The sequence below is a fragment of the Halictus rubicundus genome, chromosome 1 (assembly GCF_050948215.1).
Source record: "Halictus rubicundus isolate RS-2024b chromosome 1, iyHalRubi1_principal, whole genome shotgun sequence".
NCBI lineage: Eukaryota > Metazoa > Arthropoda > Insecta > Hymenoptera > Halictidae > Halictus > Halictus rubicundus.
This window is the reverse complement of record NC_135149.1, coordinates 24,008,074-24,030,728: the sequence shown is the minus strand read 5'-3', so window position 1 is coordinate 24,030,728 and position 22,655 is coordinate 24,008,074. Positions and strand designations below refer to the sequence as shown.

The 22,655-nt window shown below is 34.9% G+C and overlaps 2 protein-coding genes across 6 annotated transcripts; both read left to right on the top strand.

The window, feature by feature from the left end:
- Window positions 1-411: 411 nt before the first annotated feature.
- Dpp10 (Dipeptidyl peptidase 10) lies at window positions 412-22,533 on the top strand. 4 transcript variants are annotated; one of them, XM_076795546.1, is made up of 16 exons: window positions 412-598; window positions 9,947-10,105; window positions 10,684-10,836; window positions 11,258-11,385; window positions 11,526-11,737; window positions 12,114-12,277; window positions 12,914-13,017; window positions 14,762-14,882; window positions 15,466-15,701; window positions 16,036-16,334; window positions 16,500-16,669; window positions 17,208-17,350; window positions 17,468-17,662; window positions 20,808-20,968; window positions 21,453-21,664; window positions 22,096-22,533. In XM_076795546.1, the coding sequence occupies exons 1-16, from the start codon at window positions 578-580 to the stop codon at window positions 22,237-22,239; spliced, it is 2,622 nt and encodes an 873-aa protein (XP_076651661.1). In that variant the 5' UTR covers window positions 412-577; the 3' UTR covers window positions 22,240-22,533. The 4 variants fall into 4 exon arrangements, with proteins under 4 accessions (XP_076651661.1, XP_076651653.1, XP_076651644.1 ...); XM_076795538.1 differs by having other exon boundaries at window positions 9,944-10,105; XM_076795529.1 differs by lacking the exon at window positions 412-598 and adding an exon at window positions 4,120-5,283.
- LOC143358517 (uncharacterized) lies at window positions 594-2,281 on the top strand. 2 transcript variants are annotated; one of them, XM_076795690.1, is made up of 3 exons: window positions 594-855; window positions 1,008-1,305; window positions 1,524-2,281. In XM_076795690.1, the coding sequence occupies exons 1-3, from the start codon at window positions 798-800 to the stop codon at window positions 1,540-1,542; spliced, it is 375 nt and encodes a 124-aa protein (XP_076651805.1). In that variant the 5' UTR covers window positions 594-797; the 3' UTR covers window positions 1,543-2,281. The 2 variants fall into 2 exon arrangements, with proteins under 2 accessions (XP_076651805.1, XP_076651814.1); XM_076795699.1 differs by having other exon boundaries at window positions 1,470-2,265.
- Window positions 22,534-22,655: the final 122 nt, after the last annotated feature.

Sequence of the window (22,655 nt, the reverse complement as noted above, 5' to 3'; positions counted from 1 at the left end):
TAATATTTTTTGCTTATAGTTGTCATTCCTCCGATCGGGGGTCCCTCCGAGGACCCGTGGTACCCGAAGCGCCTATAGGTAATTGCGTCCACATTTCAATAGCTTTACCTTTATCTTGCCCTTGTGGAATTCTTAAAATTTCTCTGGTTGGTTTAAGCCGGTAGTTAGGCCGTACCTGTGTGATTCCTATACTTCGTCTGTGCTAATATGTACGCCTAAATTCGCGAAGTATCGGTAACATTGGGCGCTACACCGAAATGGTACGGGACTCTTAGAGCCCCCCCAGGCCTAGACAGAAAAGCCCATAAGATGCAATGTCTGTAGGAAGTTTATGAACTGTCGATAATGTTGCACGCAACATGGAAATGGTAATGCGGATTCCCAGAGTCTAATAAATCCTTGACAGTAAACAGTAAAATACATTGCATGTCGTTCCTGTGATCATTTGTGATCGAATCCAGCATTTTGTGTTCGGTGGTTCACCTTTATACAAAAATTCTGTGCTCGCATCGTAGTAGACGCCTAACTGAGTAAACAGATTGACATAAACAATTGTTTTAACCTCTGTCACAAAATAATGTCCTACCATGATGATAATGTAAGAAAAAAATATTAATTAAGATAAATGAAGTTCCATCTGCACTTACACTTAACTTATAACTAATTTTAATGCAAATTACTAAAATGTAAACCAAATTTTAATGAACATTACTGCGAATGTAATAACAGGAGTACAAATGGCAGGATACATTCACTATACAAAAGTTGAGTTTACTTTTCACGCTTAATCAAGAATTATGTCCTGTTGCAAAAGAACTGACAAAATTGAACATTTTTCCTGTGGTGGCTGCTGTGGTTAGTAGCATACTAACTATATTAATAATTATAGTATTTCCTCAGAAGTATAAAATGTAAAATAATTTTTAATGGATAGATGATAATATAAATTATGATATAACTCGGGGTTGATAATTTGGTTGACTATTAAAGCTTAACTATTTGTGTAGCGAACAACTGTGACATTGAAAGCAGAAGATGTTCAATATCAAATCCTCAAGCCCATTTATGTTTCTGTCAAAATTATGGAGGATGTTTCGCTTATAGTAATGAAAACAATAGCCACACCGTTAACAGCTCCATAAGTACATATAGAGAATCATGTCAATGCGCTGAAGAAATAATGTGGAACAGCTGTGTACCACCTAAACCTGACTGTAGATGGTTCTCAAACTTTTCTGAATTACGTAGACAATGGAGTAACCATGCCCGCCAGCAAAATTGTAAATGTTGTAACTGTAGGCAAAGGTAACAGTTCATTTTGGTATTTGAAATAGTCAAAGATTTTATCCATGATTCCTTAATTCTTCTGGTAATTCAATAATATAATATTATCATGGCAATCGTGAAACAAAGAGACTTAACAATAGTACATTGACATTAAAGTTTATGATTTATTCTATTTATATTAGGTAAAACCACTGAGACCAACGAATATTTGATTAAATAATTATATTACAAAATAGGAGGAGGATAACTTTTTAAACAAGATTGTAGCAACAGGCAGCAACATGAAAATTATTTCAACAGCATACAAATATGTGACTGACATATACTTATAGTTTATCTAAATGAACCAATTTGCAATGTCAAATTTCTGATATAATAAGAATAAAGGACACTATGCTAAATGTAGGTTATTCTGCAATGTAAGAAGGTGTATCACATTAAGAACAGTAATAATGCAAACATTTCTTAGAGTTTATACAATTGAATTGTGTAACAAAAGACCGTATTAAATTTTCTATGAGAAAATATATAAGTCGTTTAGTTCATCTAAAGTTCTACGTGTATATTAAAAGCTATAATATATTTAAAATATTGAATACAAGATTTTGTGAACACAATTTGAACTTCCCGCGATTTTTGCGACATTTCTCCGAAACTGACACGCAAACGCAACAGATATTGATCAACGTTTGCGGACATTCTGAGTCTATATTAATGCACAGTACCATGTCAACAAGATCTACTGTATTTAATTAATGATAAAGTTGTATTATAACCCCTTTTTTATTAACCGTCTTTTATAAGGGAAGGTGAAATTATTTAAATGATACACACACTTAGAACAAATTGAGTATATTATTCAGTATAATAAAGCTCCTTTAATACGTCTTTTTAATTGTCAATAAATTGTAAATATAGAGAAAGTTTCAATTTATTATTTTCACCAAAAATATTTGTATTGCATTCAAAATTTCACAAAAACGTTTTGTGCAGCGCAGTTTAAAAGTAGTTACATTTTGTTCAGCTTTATTTAATGAAATAGGAAGTTAAATTTTGTTTGTTTTTTAATAGATTATAGCACTGTAAATATTAATTCAACAAACTGCAATAGTGGATCCTTCGAGATTTTAAAACAATAAGAAACGTTCTATTTAATGTTTTATTTTTTGAAGCGCTTTGCTTATTTATTAACATTTTGTGTTAACACTGAAAGTTACAAAAGTTTACTTGAAATTGACTGTAAAAGAGATTCCTGTACACAAGGGATCAATAAAATCGTGAAGGAGGATATAAAATCTAAAATTTTAGAACTCTATCGCGTAAGCAGAAGTTGGTAACAAATCAAATACTTAGTTCATTAATAAACTGTCCATACATTCGTAATTTATCGTGTCGGAAATATTAACGTGTTCGAGAGGAAGAGCTTAAATATAGCTGAAGTTTAAAATGGTGGAATTATGAATTTAAAATAATTAAGAATATCGATAAATGAACATTAAATCAATCTAAATTATCTTTAATTCCCTTCCATTTCTCGGCTTGCATTAAAATATCTTTCCACCTCTTGTTTTCTTTCCTTTCCTTTTCCAACTTCTTTCGATTGTTATCGTTCTTCCGAACAAAATACGTAACAAAATAAATAACAAATTTAAGACAAACGCTTTTTGTTCAAGATTCCTCTCCGAAATTCACATATTTGAAAAATCATCAGGTTCGCGCGCGCGAACTGTTGTTCACGTTGTTGCTTGTTGGTTCACGATTGAAACGATTGATATTGGAACATTGTCAACAATGGTTACAGATTACAGATTTCTAAAAACTGTTAAGCAGTAGGCGATATGCTTGCAGTTGAGAATTGAAGACTTAGGAGACACGCAATGCAAACTGCAGTCAGCCGAGCACTACACCACCCCTAATGTACACCCACACACCTCCAGAAACACCAGAGGACGATGCTCTCGTCGTCAGCCTTTCGCACGAGCAGCCTACTGCAATTTTTCCGCAGCTTTCATTCTGCTTTTTCCCTTTTAACCATGCAATTACGAACGAACGAGCGAAGAATAAAAAAATGTGTTGAGCAAGTACAAAACAGCGAACACGTTCAAAGAATTTGGGAATATTGATGTATTTCAACTGATTGAAACTATTAAAAAAATAAGAAACAAATATGTACCTCCTGCATTTTGCAATTAATACAGACGATTTTGCATAAAAGTCCACACAATGTTTCACGACGTATAATTGGACTGCGAATTTTATGCATTTATGGCAAAAATGTGTGTAATTTCAAACAATAAAAAGATTTACAACTGAAGAGAGAAATACATTCCTTTTCGGTTCCTATGCCGTGCAATTAATGTATACGATTTTTAATAAGAATTTACTGTTAGACAAAATTAATTTGAAAAATATTAATAAGCACGACAATTAGAAAAAGATATCCGACGTATTCTTGCATGTACTACATATTAAACATGAATATGCAGGACACATGTATTATGCAGAAAATACAAATAAATATATTTTTAGAATCCTGGAGTCATGATTCTGACCAGGTCCTACAGCTTTCCCCAAAAATCTGTGTAGGAACGTCCACTGTCCAGGGATCGCTGTGATTAGTCTTTCGCTGCGATCGCATATATATTTTTTTTTTTCCCCCCCCAATTAGTTTTGATAACAGATATTAATTTGCAGTCCGTGTGGCTGGATCAATACTGTCTCATGAGGTACGCTCGTTCATTGGCTGTACGTCCGTTGTGGCATATGTTGCTAGTTGCAGACGTAATACGATCGTACTACTCAACGGATGTTGATCATGCGACCTGTATCTATCGAAATTATACATACATACTATGAAAGTCATTACTCGAATGTTCATATGTGGCCGTAGCGTTCATGTTTGCGAAGCATCTGCATCGCTATCGGCACCGGTCGAACGGAAATCCATGGAATCGCAATTAGCAACATCTTCGAAAGGAAGAAATTTGTGCAATGTTTAACAAATGTAATTACACGCGGTGCGAATGAAAGACAGAAGTTCAAAGTGTTGAGATAATCGTCTTATTTTCTCAATGTAACACACGATTCTACAATTACAGTTCCGAACTTTCCGTTGTAGTTTCTGTTGTACTTTCGTTGACTCTCTACCGGCTATAGTCGGGAAACATTTATCAAAAATTGATACGCGCGCGAGTAAAATATTTTTGTATATTTTTATTATTTTCAAGACACGTAATTCCAGGCGTCTCATATTTTAATATGATCGAACGACTTTGTGAGATTTTGAGCTTGAGAAAGTGAGGGTATAAAGAATTTTTCAAACAATTTAACGTATTCGGACGACGATTTCAACATGCGTGGTTTGCTATTCGAAATGAAGATGTCGAATTTTTTTTTGTCGCTTCTTTTCGGTGAGAACGTTTTCGTTTTCGGAGAGAGCGACCGCGCCATTATCGAAACAGATTAGGTTTCGCGGTGAAATCGTTACCCGTCGGCCGCGACCGTGTCGGATGTTAACGTCCACAGTGATCTTAGGATGGTGATCCTATTCGCGTAAAAATAAGCGGGAAAAGGACACGCCGCGAAAGAGGTGGATGGAATCGCGCAGCATCCGAAACGCGCAGGCTTCGTTCTCGCAGCATCATTGGAGACAATCTTCCCAGCAGTACCAGAAATTCTCACGGTGTATGTGGAAGTCGAGGAACGTGTACGTCGTATCGTTACGGGGGGAAAACAAAAAGAAAAGAAAAAAAAACACACAGTTCGAACGAAATTATTCTCCGTCTGTCCTTCTCGATTTTTTTTCCCCTCTCCGGTTCTACTTCCGCGAAGAGTGTGTGTACGCCCGTGCATCGCGGAGTGCGCCCATAATTTCCGTCGTCGTATTCGAAAGAGCATAACACGTCCTATCGATTGCTTTCTAAGTTAACGGCTAGATAGTCGGAAAGTCAATTTCTATTTTCAATGGCAGATCACGATAACATTTACGACGACGAGGTAATTAAGCGATTCGCGTTATCGTCGAATCGAAACACTTTTCTCACGCTCCCGGAATACCTATTGTCACGATTGCCCTTTCGATCGATATTTTTATGGCCGTTTTTTTAATAAACATTTAATACTGCACTCCGCTTGTAGAACAGCGCAGCGCCTATACAGTTTTGCAGGATCGTACACCGCTTTGCGTCCGTGCATGCGTTATAGCTGTGGTAGTCTAACGCTGTTTCAACGAGATTTAGTTAATTTTTGTAGAAATTCGCACGATACGTTTTCGGTGTAACGGTACAACACACTATGATTTTACAGGATCGTACTGCTTTGCATGCTGTAGCTTTAAGTTCTTTTATCTATTATTAATACATTTTTGCGAACATTTGTGCGACACTGATTGAATTAGGTAGACTAAAATTAAAATCAGAGTTGTGTCATTTGAAAATAAAATTTTAATTGAATGAAATTAAAAGAAAAAAAGTATTAAATATTGATACCATTAGTATTAAGTATTATTTAGTTTTAGTTTTAATTCAATTTTTTTCATGTTGTTTTAATTTTGTTCATTATGACACGCCTTTATACAACATTAACAACGCCAACAAACATTTACGATTGCATTGCATTGCGGAAAAACAATTGTGAAATTTTCGTGGATCCATTATTTTTGCCCATGGAAAGATCCACCCTAAGAACAAACGTATCCCGCCATTAACAACAAATTTTCAAACTGCTCGTATCTCCATTGAAAACGCATGTCAAGTGTTCTGTGGAATGCGTGAAACCTCTCACGTTCTTAACACAAACTTGCGCAGAATTGTTATAAATACAATACACATGTATTAACCATCGTTTGTCAAAGTGTGTCAACACGTTCTCCACTGACGCTGAATAAATAGTATGCTCCTCCGTTTTATTCTAAATGAAGTAAATAGCCCTATTTTAAACTCATTTTACCATTTTCATATCCAAAGAAGGAATTCACAATAATCACCAGACTGCAGATTTTTGTGCAAAATAAAAATTTTAATGAGTAAATAAACAAACTTTCAAATCCTTTAAATATTTTCACTGTTTTGCATCTACTCACTTATCCATAAATAAAATCGGCTGGCTAATAATTTTAATAATTTTATACTTTTATAATTTTAATAACCTTATCATTTTATAATCTTAATAATTTCATAATTTTAACTTATCTTTCCATTTACCTTTACCATTGTGTAAATTTGAAACTAAAGAACAAATTAAATTAGGAAAACCTCAAAGCAAAAAATGAGGGTCAATGACGATAATTCTGGCACATAGAAAAATATTTTATATATTCACATTCTGCAACGTTCTTGATGAATAGCCTAGCATTGTTATTACTATTTATTATTTCATCGGGACATGGTTGTATTAGTAGCGAACACAATTGCTTGACTGTGGCACAGTAGTTACCGAGCAAAGTTTGCGCGGGTTCTCGATCATAGGGGAGTTCAAATTGAATTTTCAGTGGTGTTTCGTGAACAAAATGCCACAGTAGCGGTGCCATTACTAAGTTTTGTCCATTTAGCTGATATGTAGTCCATTCTTCGTTTGCGTGGGTGTTGCTCATGTTGTTGCTCGTGCTAGCTTAAAGCACGGGGTAAGTTAGGTGTTTTGAACTCCAACTTTTTACGACTTCAATCTTGAGCTTCATTTTGTAGCTTTTATCGGGAAGATTCAATGGTCGAGAGAACAGTTCAAACAATTTAAAGAAGACGAGTGTTTGTCTCGGAACAGGTCACGTTTAAAGCGTTCGTATGTGACAAATGTTTTTTCACAAACAATTTGGAAAAGTGCATTCCACAAATGCGTTCCCCCACTCCAGTTTTCGTTGAAATTTCTTGTGCTTACTATGAATTATAGTACACGTTTTTATGATTGCTCGCAGTACATATTTTCGTAATTAACAAAAGGCGTTTCTTAATAATTCTCGTCAATGTGTAAAAAGGGGAGTAGAATCGTTTACGCATCATTCTGTAAATAAACGGACAAACATTCGATGGAGCAATGTGTACATTCTGTGAGAAGGGACGATTTATTATTTATTATGACTGGTACAATTGAGACGTTCATTTATTTTCAAACCGAGTGATGGCCCATTCGGACATGTCAGTAACGCGACGGTTCTGCTCCGTGAATATCCGCCAGTGTCGGTGATAAAAATAATCGGCTCCTTGTTTTAGACTTGACTTGAGTTTGCATTTGGTCGTTTTAAATGACGCAATTTTCTTTTCAGGGTCGCTTTCGTTTCCGTATGAAGAAATTGAAATTCCTCGGTAATGGCCATTTTGTTTTCTCTTGTACCCTAATAACGTACACATATGTACACCTAATGAAACAATGCGCTCACCGATCCTGCCTCTGACATGTCTCTTCAAAAAAATTTTCTTTCCTGTTTCATGAATCTGGTGAAAATATCACTTTCCAAAATTTTATCGTTACCGCTGTAGCTTTGACGAAAATTATTATTATTGCTTAAGAAAAACTATAATAATTGCTTAAAAAATTCGTGTACATACTACGAATGTTAGTCAATAAGTGTACCAAATTTGCGATTTTCATACCGAATACTTTTCTTTTAAAAAATGATATAGTCAGAGCGTTAAGCATCCCTTAAAGTCGTCCTCTCTTTACATGTATTTTTTCAATTTCCAATTTTATACTGTTGCGCGCTGCATGTTATTGTTGATATGATAAAATAGGGCTAACAAATTAAAAGCCTGCGGCCTGCACGTGACCACTTTCCCTACTTAGCAGTTTCGCTGACAAATGAGATGCGAGAGAACTGCCTACTCCATATCCACTCAACTCCATCGACCTATCTGTCTGTCTTTGTTGCATTTCTTTGCTTCTTTTTCTGCGAATGTGTGCGGCTATGCGCATACGTTGTTTAGGCTGCATGTATGCGCTAATGTCAGCTGAAACATCTCTTGCTCTGAGTAAGGAAAAAAAGTTGGTCACCTTTCTATTAGCCCTACGACGCGACGTCGGAGCCTGAGTCTATTTTGACCCAAATTGTCGAAAATTACATCTAATTTCACAGTCTGCCATGGTCAGCTCGCGTTCAAATTTCTTTGCATTACGTTTCATCAACTTTAACCGCTAGCCTTTTGATTTATATGCAAAATAAAAATTGTCTGCATTCATTTCACAGGAACAATTTACATATTAATTTCTTTTCTTGAAATAATTCATTTCTGGAAATAATATAATATATTTATAAATGTTTTTACTGTCTCGTATTTGAGCTACTTATTTCTGTTATAAATGCATAAAATCCGCAGTCTAGTTATAAAGCAAGTGATTAACAAGAAAACTGACGCACAGTGGTCCAGATTCTAAAGTTAAATTTTCAAATTTCGTGAAAATCTATAAAATTGTAGCCATAAATTCTTGTATATACAAGGATCTCCGTTATGTGAACGCTCGTTAAGTGAACCAATTATATGAACACCCGTTTTGCGGACACTTTTACTTTCCTCGAAAGTGCTACATATTTTAATCGATTTGAGTGTGCTGCTTTAATGTGAAATGACATTGTACACATTCCGACAAGCTTGCATTATATATATACATTTCCGAAGGTCTCCGGTACTATAATTACACGTTTCATAAATTATTGATTGTAAATATCCTCAGAAATAAAAGTCTGAGGGGTTTATATCTGGTGGACCAGCTGGTCAGTGAATTAGACCGTACGTATCAACCTTCGAAGACAGTATTTATTTGTGTTTTTATTATTAACCCTCGCAAGGCGAATGCATTTGACGGTTTCGTGGCAGCCATTGCTAAATCCATGCAAATTCGTACACCGAAATATTTCTCACGTATTTTTCAATCTACTTCTTTGGGATCAACGTCGATCTTCTTATAAAACCCAATACGAATAATCAATGATTCAAACTGGCTGCTGAAAAATTAGAATTTTAATGAAACGGTTTGTAACTCAAAATGGACCCAAGTCCCACCATCCGAGGGTTAAAGTATTGTAAACAATTTTATGAATATCGTGGCGAATATCATTTTCATTTATTGTTTAAATCATTGTTAGAATTTCAAATCACAGAAACATTAGACGTTCCAAGATAAAGTATTTTGCTTAAAATTGATTCTACATGTTAACAATCGATAGACTACGGATCTCTATACAAATTAAAAATCGTCTGGATCAATTGCAAGAAACAGGAGCTAGAAATTTCTTTCTTTCTGTAACAATTCTAACAAGTTGAAAGCAATGTATCGATATTTTTAGATCTAATTATTTACAAAAATGTACAGCCATCAAAAGACAGTAAAAGTACTAATGGAATAAATTGAAATACTTCAACAGATTCGTGACGATTTCTCAGTTCAAGGTCACCTCAAGGTCATTTAATTTATCACTAGGCCTCCTGCAATGCTTCGAGGTGCCCTTGATTTTTCATTGTAATGAAACCTTTTTTCAAATTACTAAATGATTATTAAATTATAATTATGCGACTTGTAGAACATTGAAAACTGATTCACTTTTGTTCGAAACATTTTTTTTTCACCAAACGATTGGGAACGTTAAAAAATCATGGAGGCCTAAATGTTCAATTTCTCTGTGCTGTTTGTTGTTATTTGACATTAGCGTTAGTGAAAACCTTTGTGATAGGAGCTCGTCTCGGCGAATCAAAATCAAAGAAACTGGCGCGGCATTTTGATTGCTCTGCTGGTGATCGTTGCTGTCCTAGCTTTGATAGTGACGTCGGTTGCCCTGTTGACACCACCCGATGAAGGTCCTAGGGTCCGAGGTGCGAGGCTACGGCTATCTGAGGTATCCAATACTATTCGTTATTTAATATTTTGTTTACCAAACCATAAGAACATCCAACCCCTAACACCTAGAACCCCTAGAACAGAGAAACCTCGTTTTGAATGCAACATGGAGGATACCGACGTGCAATATTTATTAAATTGATTTCCCATCGACTTAATATCAGTTGTAATTTGCCACTTTTACCTCCTAAAAATCTAACAAAATCAAAATCATTTATTTATTGAACCAACACTGTTGTAGTAAAAATTCTAAATTTTCCAATAAGAATATCATCACTTCGGTTCTAACAAAGACTAATTTCGCCTATTGTATCGCAGTAAAAATTAATTTCTAACGTTTACGGCATTTTTGCATTAATATTCGCTAATGTACATGGTTAACGTAATTAGTTCGAGTGAGCAGATAATCACCGGAAACCATTTGAACTATCGGAAATTGTTTACAGTTCACTGAACTGTTAAGCAGCGAACGTTTATAAACACTGCGATAACAATGCGATTACGGAGTAAAAATTCAGGAAAATAATGCACAGTAATTTCGTGTCGCTTTAATATTCGAAATTAACGATTTCTTAGGTACTATCCGGAGAATTAACTCCCCTTCTCTTCAACGGTTCATGGACAAGCGAACAACACATTTGCTACAGGGACGTTTGGGGTGGAATTTCGCTGTTACACATTAATCAAGACAATGTTACCTCCCGTAGCTTAATGCCCAATGAAACTTTTGTAAGTATGACACCGTTCAACAGACACAACGAGCAACATAATTGAATGGCGCAAGTGTTTCGCTTACTTCATTTCCGCTGCAACCGATCAGCATTGTCGATAACAATTTTTAGTTAATATTAGATGGTTAATTTCAGTATTAATATTAGCAAAAGTTTTTACAAGAACTAGGTTGACAAGATAATCAATTTTATGTTCTGTTAGCGTGTAACGCTGGAATTACGAAACTTGTCAAAATGGCGGACTCCTAATTTTCTAATCCATGATTATTGAAGTTCCTTCCAAGTTACAATTCCAAGGAGTCATTCAATACATTTGTTCCTACCGACATAGATTATGATAAAAATTGTTACAATTCTGAATAAACGTACTCTTGTTATTTCAATAAAGCAATGTCGTAAGAATTCTTTTTTATGTATAGAGAAGACTGAATCCAGCCAAGTTCTTGTTATCACCGGATCGTAAATACTTGCTGCTAGCTCACGACGTGAAGAAACTGTTTCGGTACTCGTATTTAGCGAAGTACACAGTCTACGATGTGAACACGCGGTTAGTAAAGAAATTTCCCACACGGACCAATAAATAATGCAGACATGTTACCGTTCGAGTGGAACGCACAATTCGAGATAACGTTCCTGTCGCGATAATACTAATTGTAAGGAATACACATCGCTAGTCTATTATTGCAGGGAAAGCATACGATTGACCCCGTACCCGGAGAGGGTGGAGCATCCTTATCTCTTATTGGCACAATGGACACCGCGTGGTCACGGACTTGTCATGGTGCAAGATTATGACATTTATTACGTAACTGGTCCCATGAGCAACACAGGATACAGAGTTACTAACACGTCGATTCCTGGTATATTGTCGAACGGATTACCAGACTGGCTATACGAAGGTACACTAGCCATACATGCAGGGTATTCATGCTATTACTACCGAGAATTTTTTTTGCAAATAATAAATATCAGGAATCGAATAAAAACGAAATACAACATTTACTTTTGGGACATTATTTTTTGGGACCGTGTGTATAAGATTTAAAAAATTGAAGGTCACCTCCATTTGAAAAGAAAATAGTGCAAACCCAGAAAAATTATACACGCCATTGCGTTGCTTGCAAAGAACAGCATTACTTTGTCCTCTTTCATTTTTTTTCTAATATTTATTATTTGTAAGAAAAACGCGGCATGAACACCCTGTATACTTGGACATTTATTCTGCGCATGATTGACGGAGAGTATGTCATTATTTATTATTTTGTAACATCCTAGAGGAAATACTGCACTGCGCAGAGGCTATCTGGATGTCGCCAGATAGCCACATGATGCTGTATGCATCTTTCAATGATTCGCTCGTTGAGGAAATGCACATATCGTGGTTTGGAGAAGGAAACAAGGCTCTTTATCCCGATATACGGTCCCTTCGTTATCCAAAGGTACTTTTTTATTCTCCCATCTTCATGAGATTTTCGTTCGCTGTATTTTCAGATCACTTCATCTCAAATAGGACTCTTTCTACTGGACCTTTATTAATTACTTGTAAGATGGAGTAAATGTACAAGGTGAGTCACCTATCGTTTGCACCTCAAATATCTTTGTTGTTTTTAAAAAAAGATCAAATATCTGGAGAGCAAAGTTGAATAGGTTCGGGATCACACGATGCCATAAAAATATTTATTTCTATGTGATTATTTTTAGAGATCTCAAGGTCACCAGGTTTTTTTTTTAATGGGACCACCCCTTTTTAAACATCTACGATGACAGTCCCTTTCATTGGGAATTCAGTGACTATCATTATTCAAGTTCATTCAAGGTCACAGACAGAGGAAACGTAGAGATGCAAACGTTAGCTGACTGACCCTGTATATAGCCAGTGGCAGAGATTATTTTTAAGAGTAGAATGCACTTTGGTTGTTTGTAAATAATCCACTTTACAAAGAAGAACCACGGAATAATGAAGTTTCTTTCAAATGCTAGAAACATGGTTAAAAACAGTTTTCAAGAAAAATACATACACATGTATACATATACACACAAGAGATATATAACTGGATATTGTTTAAATATTTCAGCCAGGTACTCCGAATCCTGTGGCGCGACTCTACGTAGCAGATTTGGCAGATCCAAAGACTATTCATACGAAGGTAGTGAAACCGCCATCTATCATCGAGCATGTGTGAGTTTACAAATGAATTTTAGAGTAAAAGGTTTATTAAATTTGCCCCTTTCCATTTCTGCATGGTAATCAGTAGCATTGTCGACAATAATTCAAATTTGGTTGAGTTCTCACACAGTATAATGGCATTAATTAGTTCCTGCTTACGTTCATCATTAATGCCAATGTATTATTATAGTAACAGATGTATGTACATAGGTACCGAACGTTTCGTCTAACTGGAGCAGTGAAAATATCTCGGTTGCATTTCATAATTTCACTTCCAAAAATATATATAGAAAAATGAACGATGAAAAGGGACAAGCATTCTGATTGGTAGAACGTTTTTGTTATTTAATTTGTTTACGAGATTTCAAGGTCACCGATGTTTCTTTCAATCGATTCACATATTTTCATTACCGCAATATGTATTGTAGCTCAAAGAGAGATATCAAATATGTTGACCTTCTTGAATGTCAAACATTATGTTTGTTTGGATCCTGTAATTTGTCTTTATGTATTATGGCAAAATACATTGGCTTTAATGTAAAAGACAATGATAAAAACGAGGCACTGTTAGAGGAAAATTTTATCGATGACCTTGAAAGTTCGAGAAATGACCTTGAAGAACAGCATGACTCGCAATATTCGCCGTTCGTTTACATCAAACAATTTTTTCTTTTTACATATTTTGTATCTGCAAAATTAACGAAGATGTTAAAGTGGACGAGATAAATGAAACACCTTAAATATTAAAGACTTTGTACTTTAATAACAATTTGATACATCTTCAACAAGAGATCGTGTCATATGTTTCCCTTGCTTCCTGAATCTTGTGTACGGGCGTCTCATGGTAAAGGAATGTTAGTAATATAACATTATGTACAAATACATGTTAAAAATTATTATTTTCGACCCTTATGTTGGCTACCGGATACATTATTTTAACAATTTCCGATGTTCTTCTAAAAACCATAAGAACGCTCTGAACTAAGATAAATATTAATGCAACGACCGAAGCTTTAAAATTATTTCTAGTAGCTTCAAAAATTATTATAGCTGTTCCATTTGCCAACACGAGGGAGAAGTAAAAATGTCATCAACGATTGAATTGTGCATGCGATGCTGTAGAATCTATAGTATAGACAATAGACACAAAAGTGAGAGTAGAGTAGAATCTTCCGTATCCGAACACAACTCTAATATGCAAGTTGTTTTAAATCCCCTAACAGTTCCGTTTTTGGAAACGGTCTTTCGAGAAGAAAGGCTCGAAAAAAAGAGTAAAATTAACGAACACAATTTTGATGGCCCTACTGAATAGGGTAAGGGGCCCAATTACTGTGGGGATACCAATTACTGTATATTAATTATACAGTGTTTACTCGAAATATGTCCAAAACACGGGTCTAGTCAGGGACATATATCGGCCAGGGGATACTGTTCTTTGATCCACGCCGAACGTAGAAAAGGACAACGAAGCTCTAGAGGTATCGGTTCAAGGCTCCTTACGGGGTATACCCCGCGGCAATGGGGATAGTTCTGGGACTTTTATCGGCTAGGCATTTGGGACATATATAGAGTAAACACTGTACTTATTTTTAAAGCATAATGAATATTAAAAAAGAGACATTAAATTGTTTTTCATTCAAATCAGTTAATGTATATGTTATATTTCTCTTTTTTAATACTTCGGACGCGGAAGATTCTACTTCAATGTCATTGTATTGATTAATTCCGACCATAAACTGTTTCTGTCCATTAACAGAGAGCATTACTTTACTTCGGCTTCTTGGATATCTTCGACGGAGGTGTGCATAACGTGGTTAACACGTGCTCAAAACCTTTCGGTCGTCACTATATGCAAAAGCCCACAGTGGCATTGCCAGGTACGTTAGAATTAGGGTAAGGGAGTCAATTACTGTGAGGTTGCCAATTACTGTGCCTATGTTAATTATATTTATTTTTCAAGCATGATAAATATTTAAAAAGAGATGTTAAATCTTTTTCATTAAAATCAGTTAACATATAGATTAAACTTTACCTCAGGAAACCAGAAGTTATTAACTTTTTTTATGTAATCCTGTGACCGACGCGCGACGGTCACCACATAGCAACATGGCGGTGCTCTTACCTGTCCAAAATGCTAAAAATCGCACGTCTTTACACGTGTATAACTTTTGAAGTAGTGATCTCCTAGGATTGAAACTTGGATTTTCGGCATTTTCTCGCGAAAATCTACAGGATTACACAAAAAAAAGTTAAAAATTTCTGGTTTCCCGAGGTAAAGTTTAACCAATATATATATCTCTATTCTAATATTCATTATGCTTTAAAAATGAGTGCAATTAATATAAGCACAGTAATTGGCACACGCACGGTAATTGGGTCCCTTATCGTATTTGCTAAACTTATACAGTACATCAAAATGGAAATTGTTGTACGTCCAATGAGTATTAATGTTTCATTCAGGAATATCAAAGGATAGTATCTGAAGAGCGCGGATGGGTGGACACTCCTCCGGAAGCACCTATTTTCTCAGCAAATGGAAGCAGTTATATTGCAATAAGTCCAGTTAAGGATGGTCCATCTGGTTATTATAAACACATTGTTTGGGTGAATGTTGATCGAAAGTTGGTTGTTCCTCTAACCCACGGGAAATTCGAAGTCACCCAAATAGTGGCATGGGATCAAGTGAACCATACCATGTAAGTCTAACATGCTTGTTGCTCTCATTTCAATTACGGTTTGCTTTATTTCTGCAACCATTTAGATTTCATTGCAAAATAAAGATTGTCTGCGTCAATTGCAAGATACAGGAGACACAGTGCCAGACAAAATGATAGGACCTTTGATATATTTCAATATTTCGTATAAATAAAAAAAGAAAATACACGTTTTCTTGCATACGTTCTTGTAATAAATATTCAAATATATCGAACGTCCTTGAAACCCACGAAGTTGAATGTATCTTCCGTTATGAAACGACTTGAACTATTATAATAAGTTGTTGGACAAAGCTAATCTAATTGTTCTGTACAGATATTTTATAGGTATACCGCCTATGCGACCAGGTCAGAGACATCTCTATTACGTGAGCTCTCTGTTACCGAATGTGGGCTCGTCTCTGCATCCTGCTGTCTGCATTACATGTACAGATGTCACAGAAGGAAATCTGAATGATCATCACACGGTGCTTTCACGTCATCACAGTACTTCATCCGATAATAACTATATACGTGACCACTATGAAGCGCGGGAAAACGCGCAACATTCGGAACGAGAAAAGGCAAAGGAGAAACCTTCGAAGAAACAAAAACCTAAAGCATATGTACCTCCGAGTAAGTATAAAAATCTAGAGTGATTTTAGTAATTTTTACGTAAGCTTAGATTTTGCAAAATTACTTCACTATCACGATGGCAGTTGCGTATTATTGGAACACGAAAGTGGCTATAACATTGAAATAAAATCAAATTCTAATGCAGCAATTTTTTTCCTTTTTTAGCGTTTAACGAAGAACCGTGTCAATACCATAATGCTATTTTTCCACGGGGGAGTACGAACTATTTTATTTTAGAGTGCTATGGGCCCAGTATACCGACCGTCGCATTGTACAAAACAGAATTACCTATGCCACGGTTGATCTACGTTCTGCAGAATAACACACTATTGCGTGTAAGGCACCCTGTTCTTTCTCAAGGGATGATTCTGAAATGACATCTCCAGATGAAACTTTAGGAGGACGTAGTTCTTGTAAAAATATTAGACACATATTTATTTTTAGATTAATTATTAGCACAGAAAATGCCGGAATATTAAAATTACAACTTTTTTAAAATACAAAAATCAAAAACCTCTTTTATCCGTATTTTGTATTTCACTTATCACACACAATTATTCGAGAAAATTGACTAACATTTGCATAACAAATTTAAAAAGTGTCATTTTCAATGTATTTTTTAAATAAATTAAGGTATCTAAACTCGGGTTGTGCGGCTGGATTCCTTATTGAAAAATACACCATTTTGCCTTGTAAACCACCCATCTAGCTCCAAACGATGACCGCTGAGAAAAATATGTGTATAATATTTTTGCAAAAACTACATCCTCCCACAGTTTCATTCAGATTTGACGGTGTAGCTTCGGGATCGTCCCTTGTCAGTAATATACATATTTCGTGCTCTCTAATTTTTCTGCGAACAATTTTGTTTAGGAAAAAGTCGCTAATCTCGCACTTCCACAAATAAAGACATTTCCCGTTCAAATAAGTGGCGGGTACAACGCACAAGTGAGACTACATTTACCGCCAGGTCTGCGAGAAGATGAAATCACGAGGTACCCTTTGGTTGTGCAAGTGTAAGTATGACGTTCAATCACCGTTCTTATTGTACATTTTTGGGACACCCTGTATAAAAATTGAGCAGATGAAGTTCAAAGTGTTTTTCCTCGACGTGGGATCGTTTGTTTGTTTAGATACGGTGCACCTGGGTCGCAATTAGTAACGGAAATGTTCAAAATAGACTGGAACACATTCCTGGCCAGTAGGAAAAATGTGATTGTCGCTCAGATCGATGGTAGAGGCAGTGGAGGTCAAGGCTATAAGTTTTTGCACGAAGTGTACTATAGACTTGGCTCCGTAGAAGTCGCCGACCAGCTGGAAGTTACTGAGTGAGTATAATATATTCGATTAATCTTTTCCTCTTTTTTATTGAACAAAAGTAATGCATCACTACAGTTGCAACTGCGCTATGCATAAATATATGTTGCGTCCTGGAGGTATTAATGTCTCCAACTTACAATCTTAATTTGTTCATTTCATTCGTAACATTCTACTGCTCTACTGTTCTCTTCGGAGATTGCGTAAATACAGATTTATGCACCCAAGAACTACTGACAACATAATTTTTATAAACGGTTATACGTACACAACTACAAAAAATAAATTTGCGAAGAAAACTGTAGGAGGGGGAAGAAACAAACTTTTTCTAAATTTTTATCATAGGTTTCTTCCGTCCGTACGAGAATGAATAATTTTGTTTATACCTGGATCCACCATTGACGATTGAATCTTCTCCTACAAAATGGCCCCTCAAAAATCGCTATACGATTCTGTTTAACCGTTCTATTGCACTTTGATGCTTCCATATAGGAAGTGTTATACGTAATGTGTACCATTCATTCTGTTTTATGTATAGGGCAGGTTACACAATTGGGATAGGTTATACCTGGAGTTCTGTTGTAGCTAGGAAAAATGATCAAGGAAGTTACTAATCGGTACTGGAAGAATTATTTTCACACAGCTTCATCTTCCAAACACAAACACAATCTTCTCCAAATAAATAAGAATAAATTTAAAATGCTGTTATTGTCCGCTTTATCGCATGGTGTAGTTAGGTTTTGCTTCAGGCCGCCAATTTTTAAAGTAACTCGAGAAATATCCGAATATTGAGGAATCATGTTTGAACATGTTTAAAAGCGTTTCTAATATTATAAAAAATCGCTCGCAATTAGTAAATTTTTTGAGGTCACCGAGGTCACGCTTTCGGACATATGATTTCCGGGTAGTGAGGCTAACAACGATCGCACTCCGCTTCTCATTGCATCATTAGCTTATTTTCCCATTTCTTTTAACAGATCGTCCATGTGTAGGTTACAATAAGTACGTACACATTGGACGCTGATGGCTTCTTTGGCTGCTTGTCAGCTTTCTCGTTGACAGGAATTCAGTCATGACCGAGGATCCATGTAAGTTTAATTTTTTTCTCTTTTTTTTTTAGTACTCCTTTGTGGATCTGTAACGTTTGAAGAGAATGGTACCGTTGTTAGATTAATCGTTACTGTAGATGGTACTGCACTCTTAGGGCTAGTCGATATTAGCTATTTGTTGATACGTGTCTTCATAGCCAAAAGGCATGGTTGGTGGTCATTAATTCTGCCATGGTACCTGATGTTGTCTTTTAACATAAACTGAAAATATTTAATCATGCATAGTAGGGTATTGCCGAAATTTTGGTTACTTGATGTAAATGAAAATTTGTGTCGTGTTTTTCATTTAACATTTTCGAAATATTTTCTGTGAATAGTACGATTGCGCTTTTACTATTCCAGTATTGTTTAGAAGTTTTCTATCAACAGGAAACTTCTGAATTCTTTGAAACTAATAGAAGGATACATATTATTAAAAATTTCAGGAGTCATAGTTCCACGAATTTGGTCATTTTCACTGTTCCACTGTGATCGTTTCTAGTTTAATTTGAGCTGGTTCCAGCACATCATTTCATCGACCACGTTATTAGAAAGTGTGCCAAAATATGTTTAGCGGTACAATTGCATTTGTGTCTAACAAAACGAGGCCGTTGGCAAGCGTATCATAGTCAGCTGAGCTTGCCCTCGACGTAGAGCAGCCTCGTTTGTTATGTATGATCGTGAGTCCTTGTGGAATTGTCGTTTGTATTTCTGTAGCGGCGGAAAGGTCGCTTATAGGATGTGTAGAGATGTCAGCGGTATCAATGTTACTCACATACGGTCACTCGTTATAATATTCGGACACTTCTAAAAAGACGACAAATTCTTTAATAGTGGATCATACGACTCGAATTTTTGTTTCACATGACGTGAAAAAGAAATTTTGAAGAAATTGCAATTGGTCGGAATTGCAGAACAAATACTGAAGGTTGTTTCTTACAATTTCTTTTATACGATTTGTTTTATGTCAAAACCAATTTTTAAAAAACTACAATTTTGTAAAAACAACTTTTAGTATTTCCGCTGTAATTCCGACTCGATTTTTCCAAAATTTCTTTCTACGTTTTGTAGCAAACTAATTGTTCTAACTTCTCAAAAAAAAATTTAAGACGTACGGTCCAGTATTAAAAAAGTTATCGTCCTTTGAAGAGTGTGCGAATATTATTAAGAGTGTATGTGGTTGAATTGTTGCATGGACTCGAGTGTAAATTGGCTAAGTCGTGTTTTAGATTGGATATAATTTCATTTGTCGAGAGTTACACTATACTTCTATATTTGGTTTCTTCAAATTCAAAGACGAAGGATTCCGGAACAAACTACAGTAATGTCTCGATACATGTGAAGGAGATGTGCACGATATTTGTGAAAAATTTATCCCCTGCTGGGAACACTCTCGAAGAACTTAGGAGCTCCAGAAGAGTGAGACGACACTAATTCAATGACGACATTTTTTTATTTTTAATTATTTTTCTATGATAATTTTACCAACTTATTTGTGACATGTTTCCGATTAAAACGAGACCAAACACGATATAATTCGAAATATAATTGCTTGTTTAATTGAAGAGTTTAGTAGGACCTCGATTATCCGAACCGAGGATATCAGAATTCTCCATAATTCGAGTGATAAACTGTTCAATCTAAAGCGATTCATTGTACACATAATAACATTATAATAAACATTGAAATTTTTATTTTCATTAGCATTCAACATACAATTAACGCAAGTTTACATTGTTATATTCAGTTGTTGTTCATAATTCATACAAATGTTGTCCAATATGAAAATAAACTTGCACCTAGTCAATGTGACATCAATTTGCAAAAACTTTTAAAAAATAAATTACTCCATTCGAAAAGTCGTATTACTTGTATTAAAATAGCAAATAGTTGTATTAAGAATATTATAAATTTTCTTCGGCATAATCCCTAGACGTGACAACACCGTGTGCCGAAGCCGTAATTGATATTCTTATATATTAATAAATGTAATCGATATGTTGAATATGTATTTAATAGTTTTACTATTTATACCGTTAATGTATAAAATTGATATTTCTATTTACAGATATTTGCGAGATTCGTTGCACTTTGTGGACAAAAGGCGCGTTGCAATTTGGGGTTGGAGCTACGGTGGTTTCGTAGCTGCACTCGCATTAGCGCATCCCGACCGAAATGTATTTCAATGTGGCATAAGCGTGGCGCCTATTGTATCATGGAAACTCTATGGTACATTAACAAACGTTGATTCATTTATACATATAACACTTTACACAAATAACTGAAAGCAAAAAGGAAGCTTCCTAATTAAGAGAATAAACACAATAAAAAAAAAAAAAAGAAAAAAAGAAGAATCTCTTTAAAAAATTAATTCTTTGGGAATTTATTGTAACAGGTTGATTCGCCCTTCTTAAAATTTTAGGGCTATTTTACCACACTATTAAAGTACCTAAAAATATTCTTTTAAAAAATAGAAAAGTTATTATTGAAGAAAATTGCATTTTAGTTGGTACTTTTTACCAGAGTTTGTAATTATTTATGCTATCTTTAATCAGAGATCTGAGTAATAGAAATCTAGCTTTAATTCTAAAATAATAATTTATACTTTTCTTATATCCTAAATGCTTTAGTATTTCGTTAGCAGCGTTAATCGTCATTCTTCAATTTTATATGATTGCAATAATTTGATTGTTGCATTTTTGCATTTTTGCAGATTCCGCGTATGCAGAAAGATACATGGGCATGCCAACTGTTGTGTCAAATTACAAGGGTTACGCGGAATCAGACGTTTATGAGAAAGTAGAATCTTTGAGGGACAAAATGTTCTACCTAGTGCACGGCACTGCTGACGATAATGTTCAATTTCAACAATCAATGGCACTTGCACGGCATCTTGCCAAGAAAGGCATACTTTTTCGACAACAGGTATACTGTTTTATTATTCCTACACACGCCTTGTAATCTTTCCTATTTTTATTTTATTTATCGTGTGAATTTATAATGGACAATTCTTCAATTATTATTACATTGGCGTATATAAAATGTTCGACGAAATGAATAGCATCCATTGTTTTAAAATTCATTCTATTATTTTTTAATTCGTTATTTTCAAATAAGATAATTGATTGGATATAATGGAAAAAAATAGAAAAGTTTTGTACAAATATAAAACAGAAAATGAGGCATGTAATATTAATATTTAATAATATTTAACTATGAAAGAATTCATCTTGTTCTCTGTTCATGAGAATGAAAAAAATGTATAGCTTCGTATTCAAAGTTACAAATACAAAAAACAAAATATTTTTTTGTAAATTTTGTAATAATTTTTGTGACCCTTGTAATCATTTTTACAGGTGTACCCAGACGTGAGTCATAGTTTAGCGGGAGTAAAGGGACATCTTTATTTATCAATGGCACAATTCTTAGACGATTGTTTCCAAAAACAAGTACCTACCGATACGAAAGCGGGTCTTATCAGTGGTGGTACTGGTTTGTAGCTGTCTGTATATAATGTGATTCAAAAAACAATCTAACATTTGTGAAAGAACTCTATGCATAAATATTATATCTTAAATATCTCCATATTGTGTTCCGTTCATTAATATCTTTAGAAAAAAAAACAAAAAATATTTTCGCATTATTTTGTACACTGAATTGATGTTGTAACGAAAGGGCACACACACAAAAATCGTTATTTACAAGCAAATTAAATTACGATCATTGTATTTTCAATTAAAAATGAGATTTAAATCAATAAAAATGAACCTATGCAATTTTAAGAAACATATAAACACCGCAACAGCGTTGAATATTAAACAAAATTTTTTTTAGAGAAGATCGTCTAGATCGTCAATGAAAGATTGAATGAATAATATAAGAACTATTATTGTTTAAAGAATTGAATATTTATTTA

Coding starts and splice junctions, on each gene's coding strand:
- LOC143358517 (XM_076795690.1), top strand. CDS start 798: ATGTCCTGTTGCAAAAGAACTGACAAAATTGAACATTTTTCCTGTGGT. Junction 856..1,007: donor TTCCTGTGGTGGCTGCTGTG/GTTAGTAGCATA, acceptor CTATTTGTGTAG/CGAACAACTGTGACATTGAA.
- Dpp10 (XM_076795519.1), top strand. CDS start 5,251: ATGGCAGATCACGATAACATTTACGACGACGAG. Junction 10,837..11,257: donor TAATGCCCAATGAAACTTTT/GTAAGTATGACA, acceptor TTTTATGTATAG/AGAAGACTGAATCCAGCCAA. Junction 17,663..20,807: donor GACCAGCTGGAAGTTACTGA/GTGAGTATAATA, acceptor TTCTATTTACAG/ATATTTGCGAGATTCGTTGC.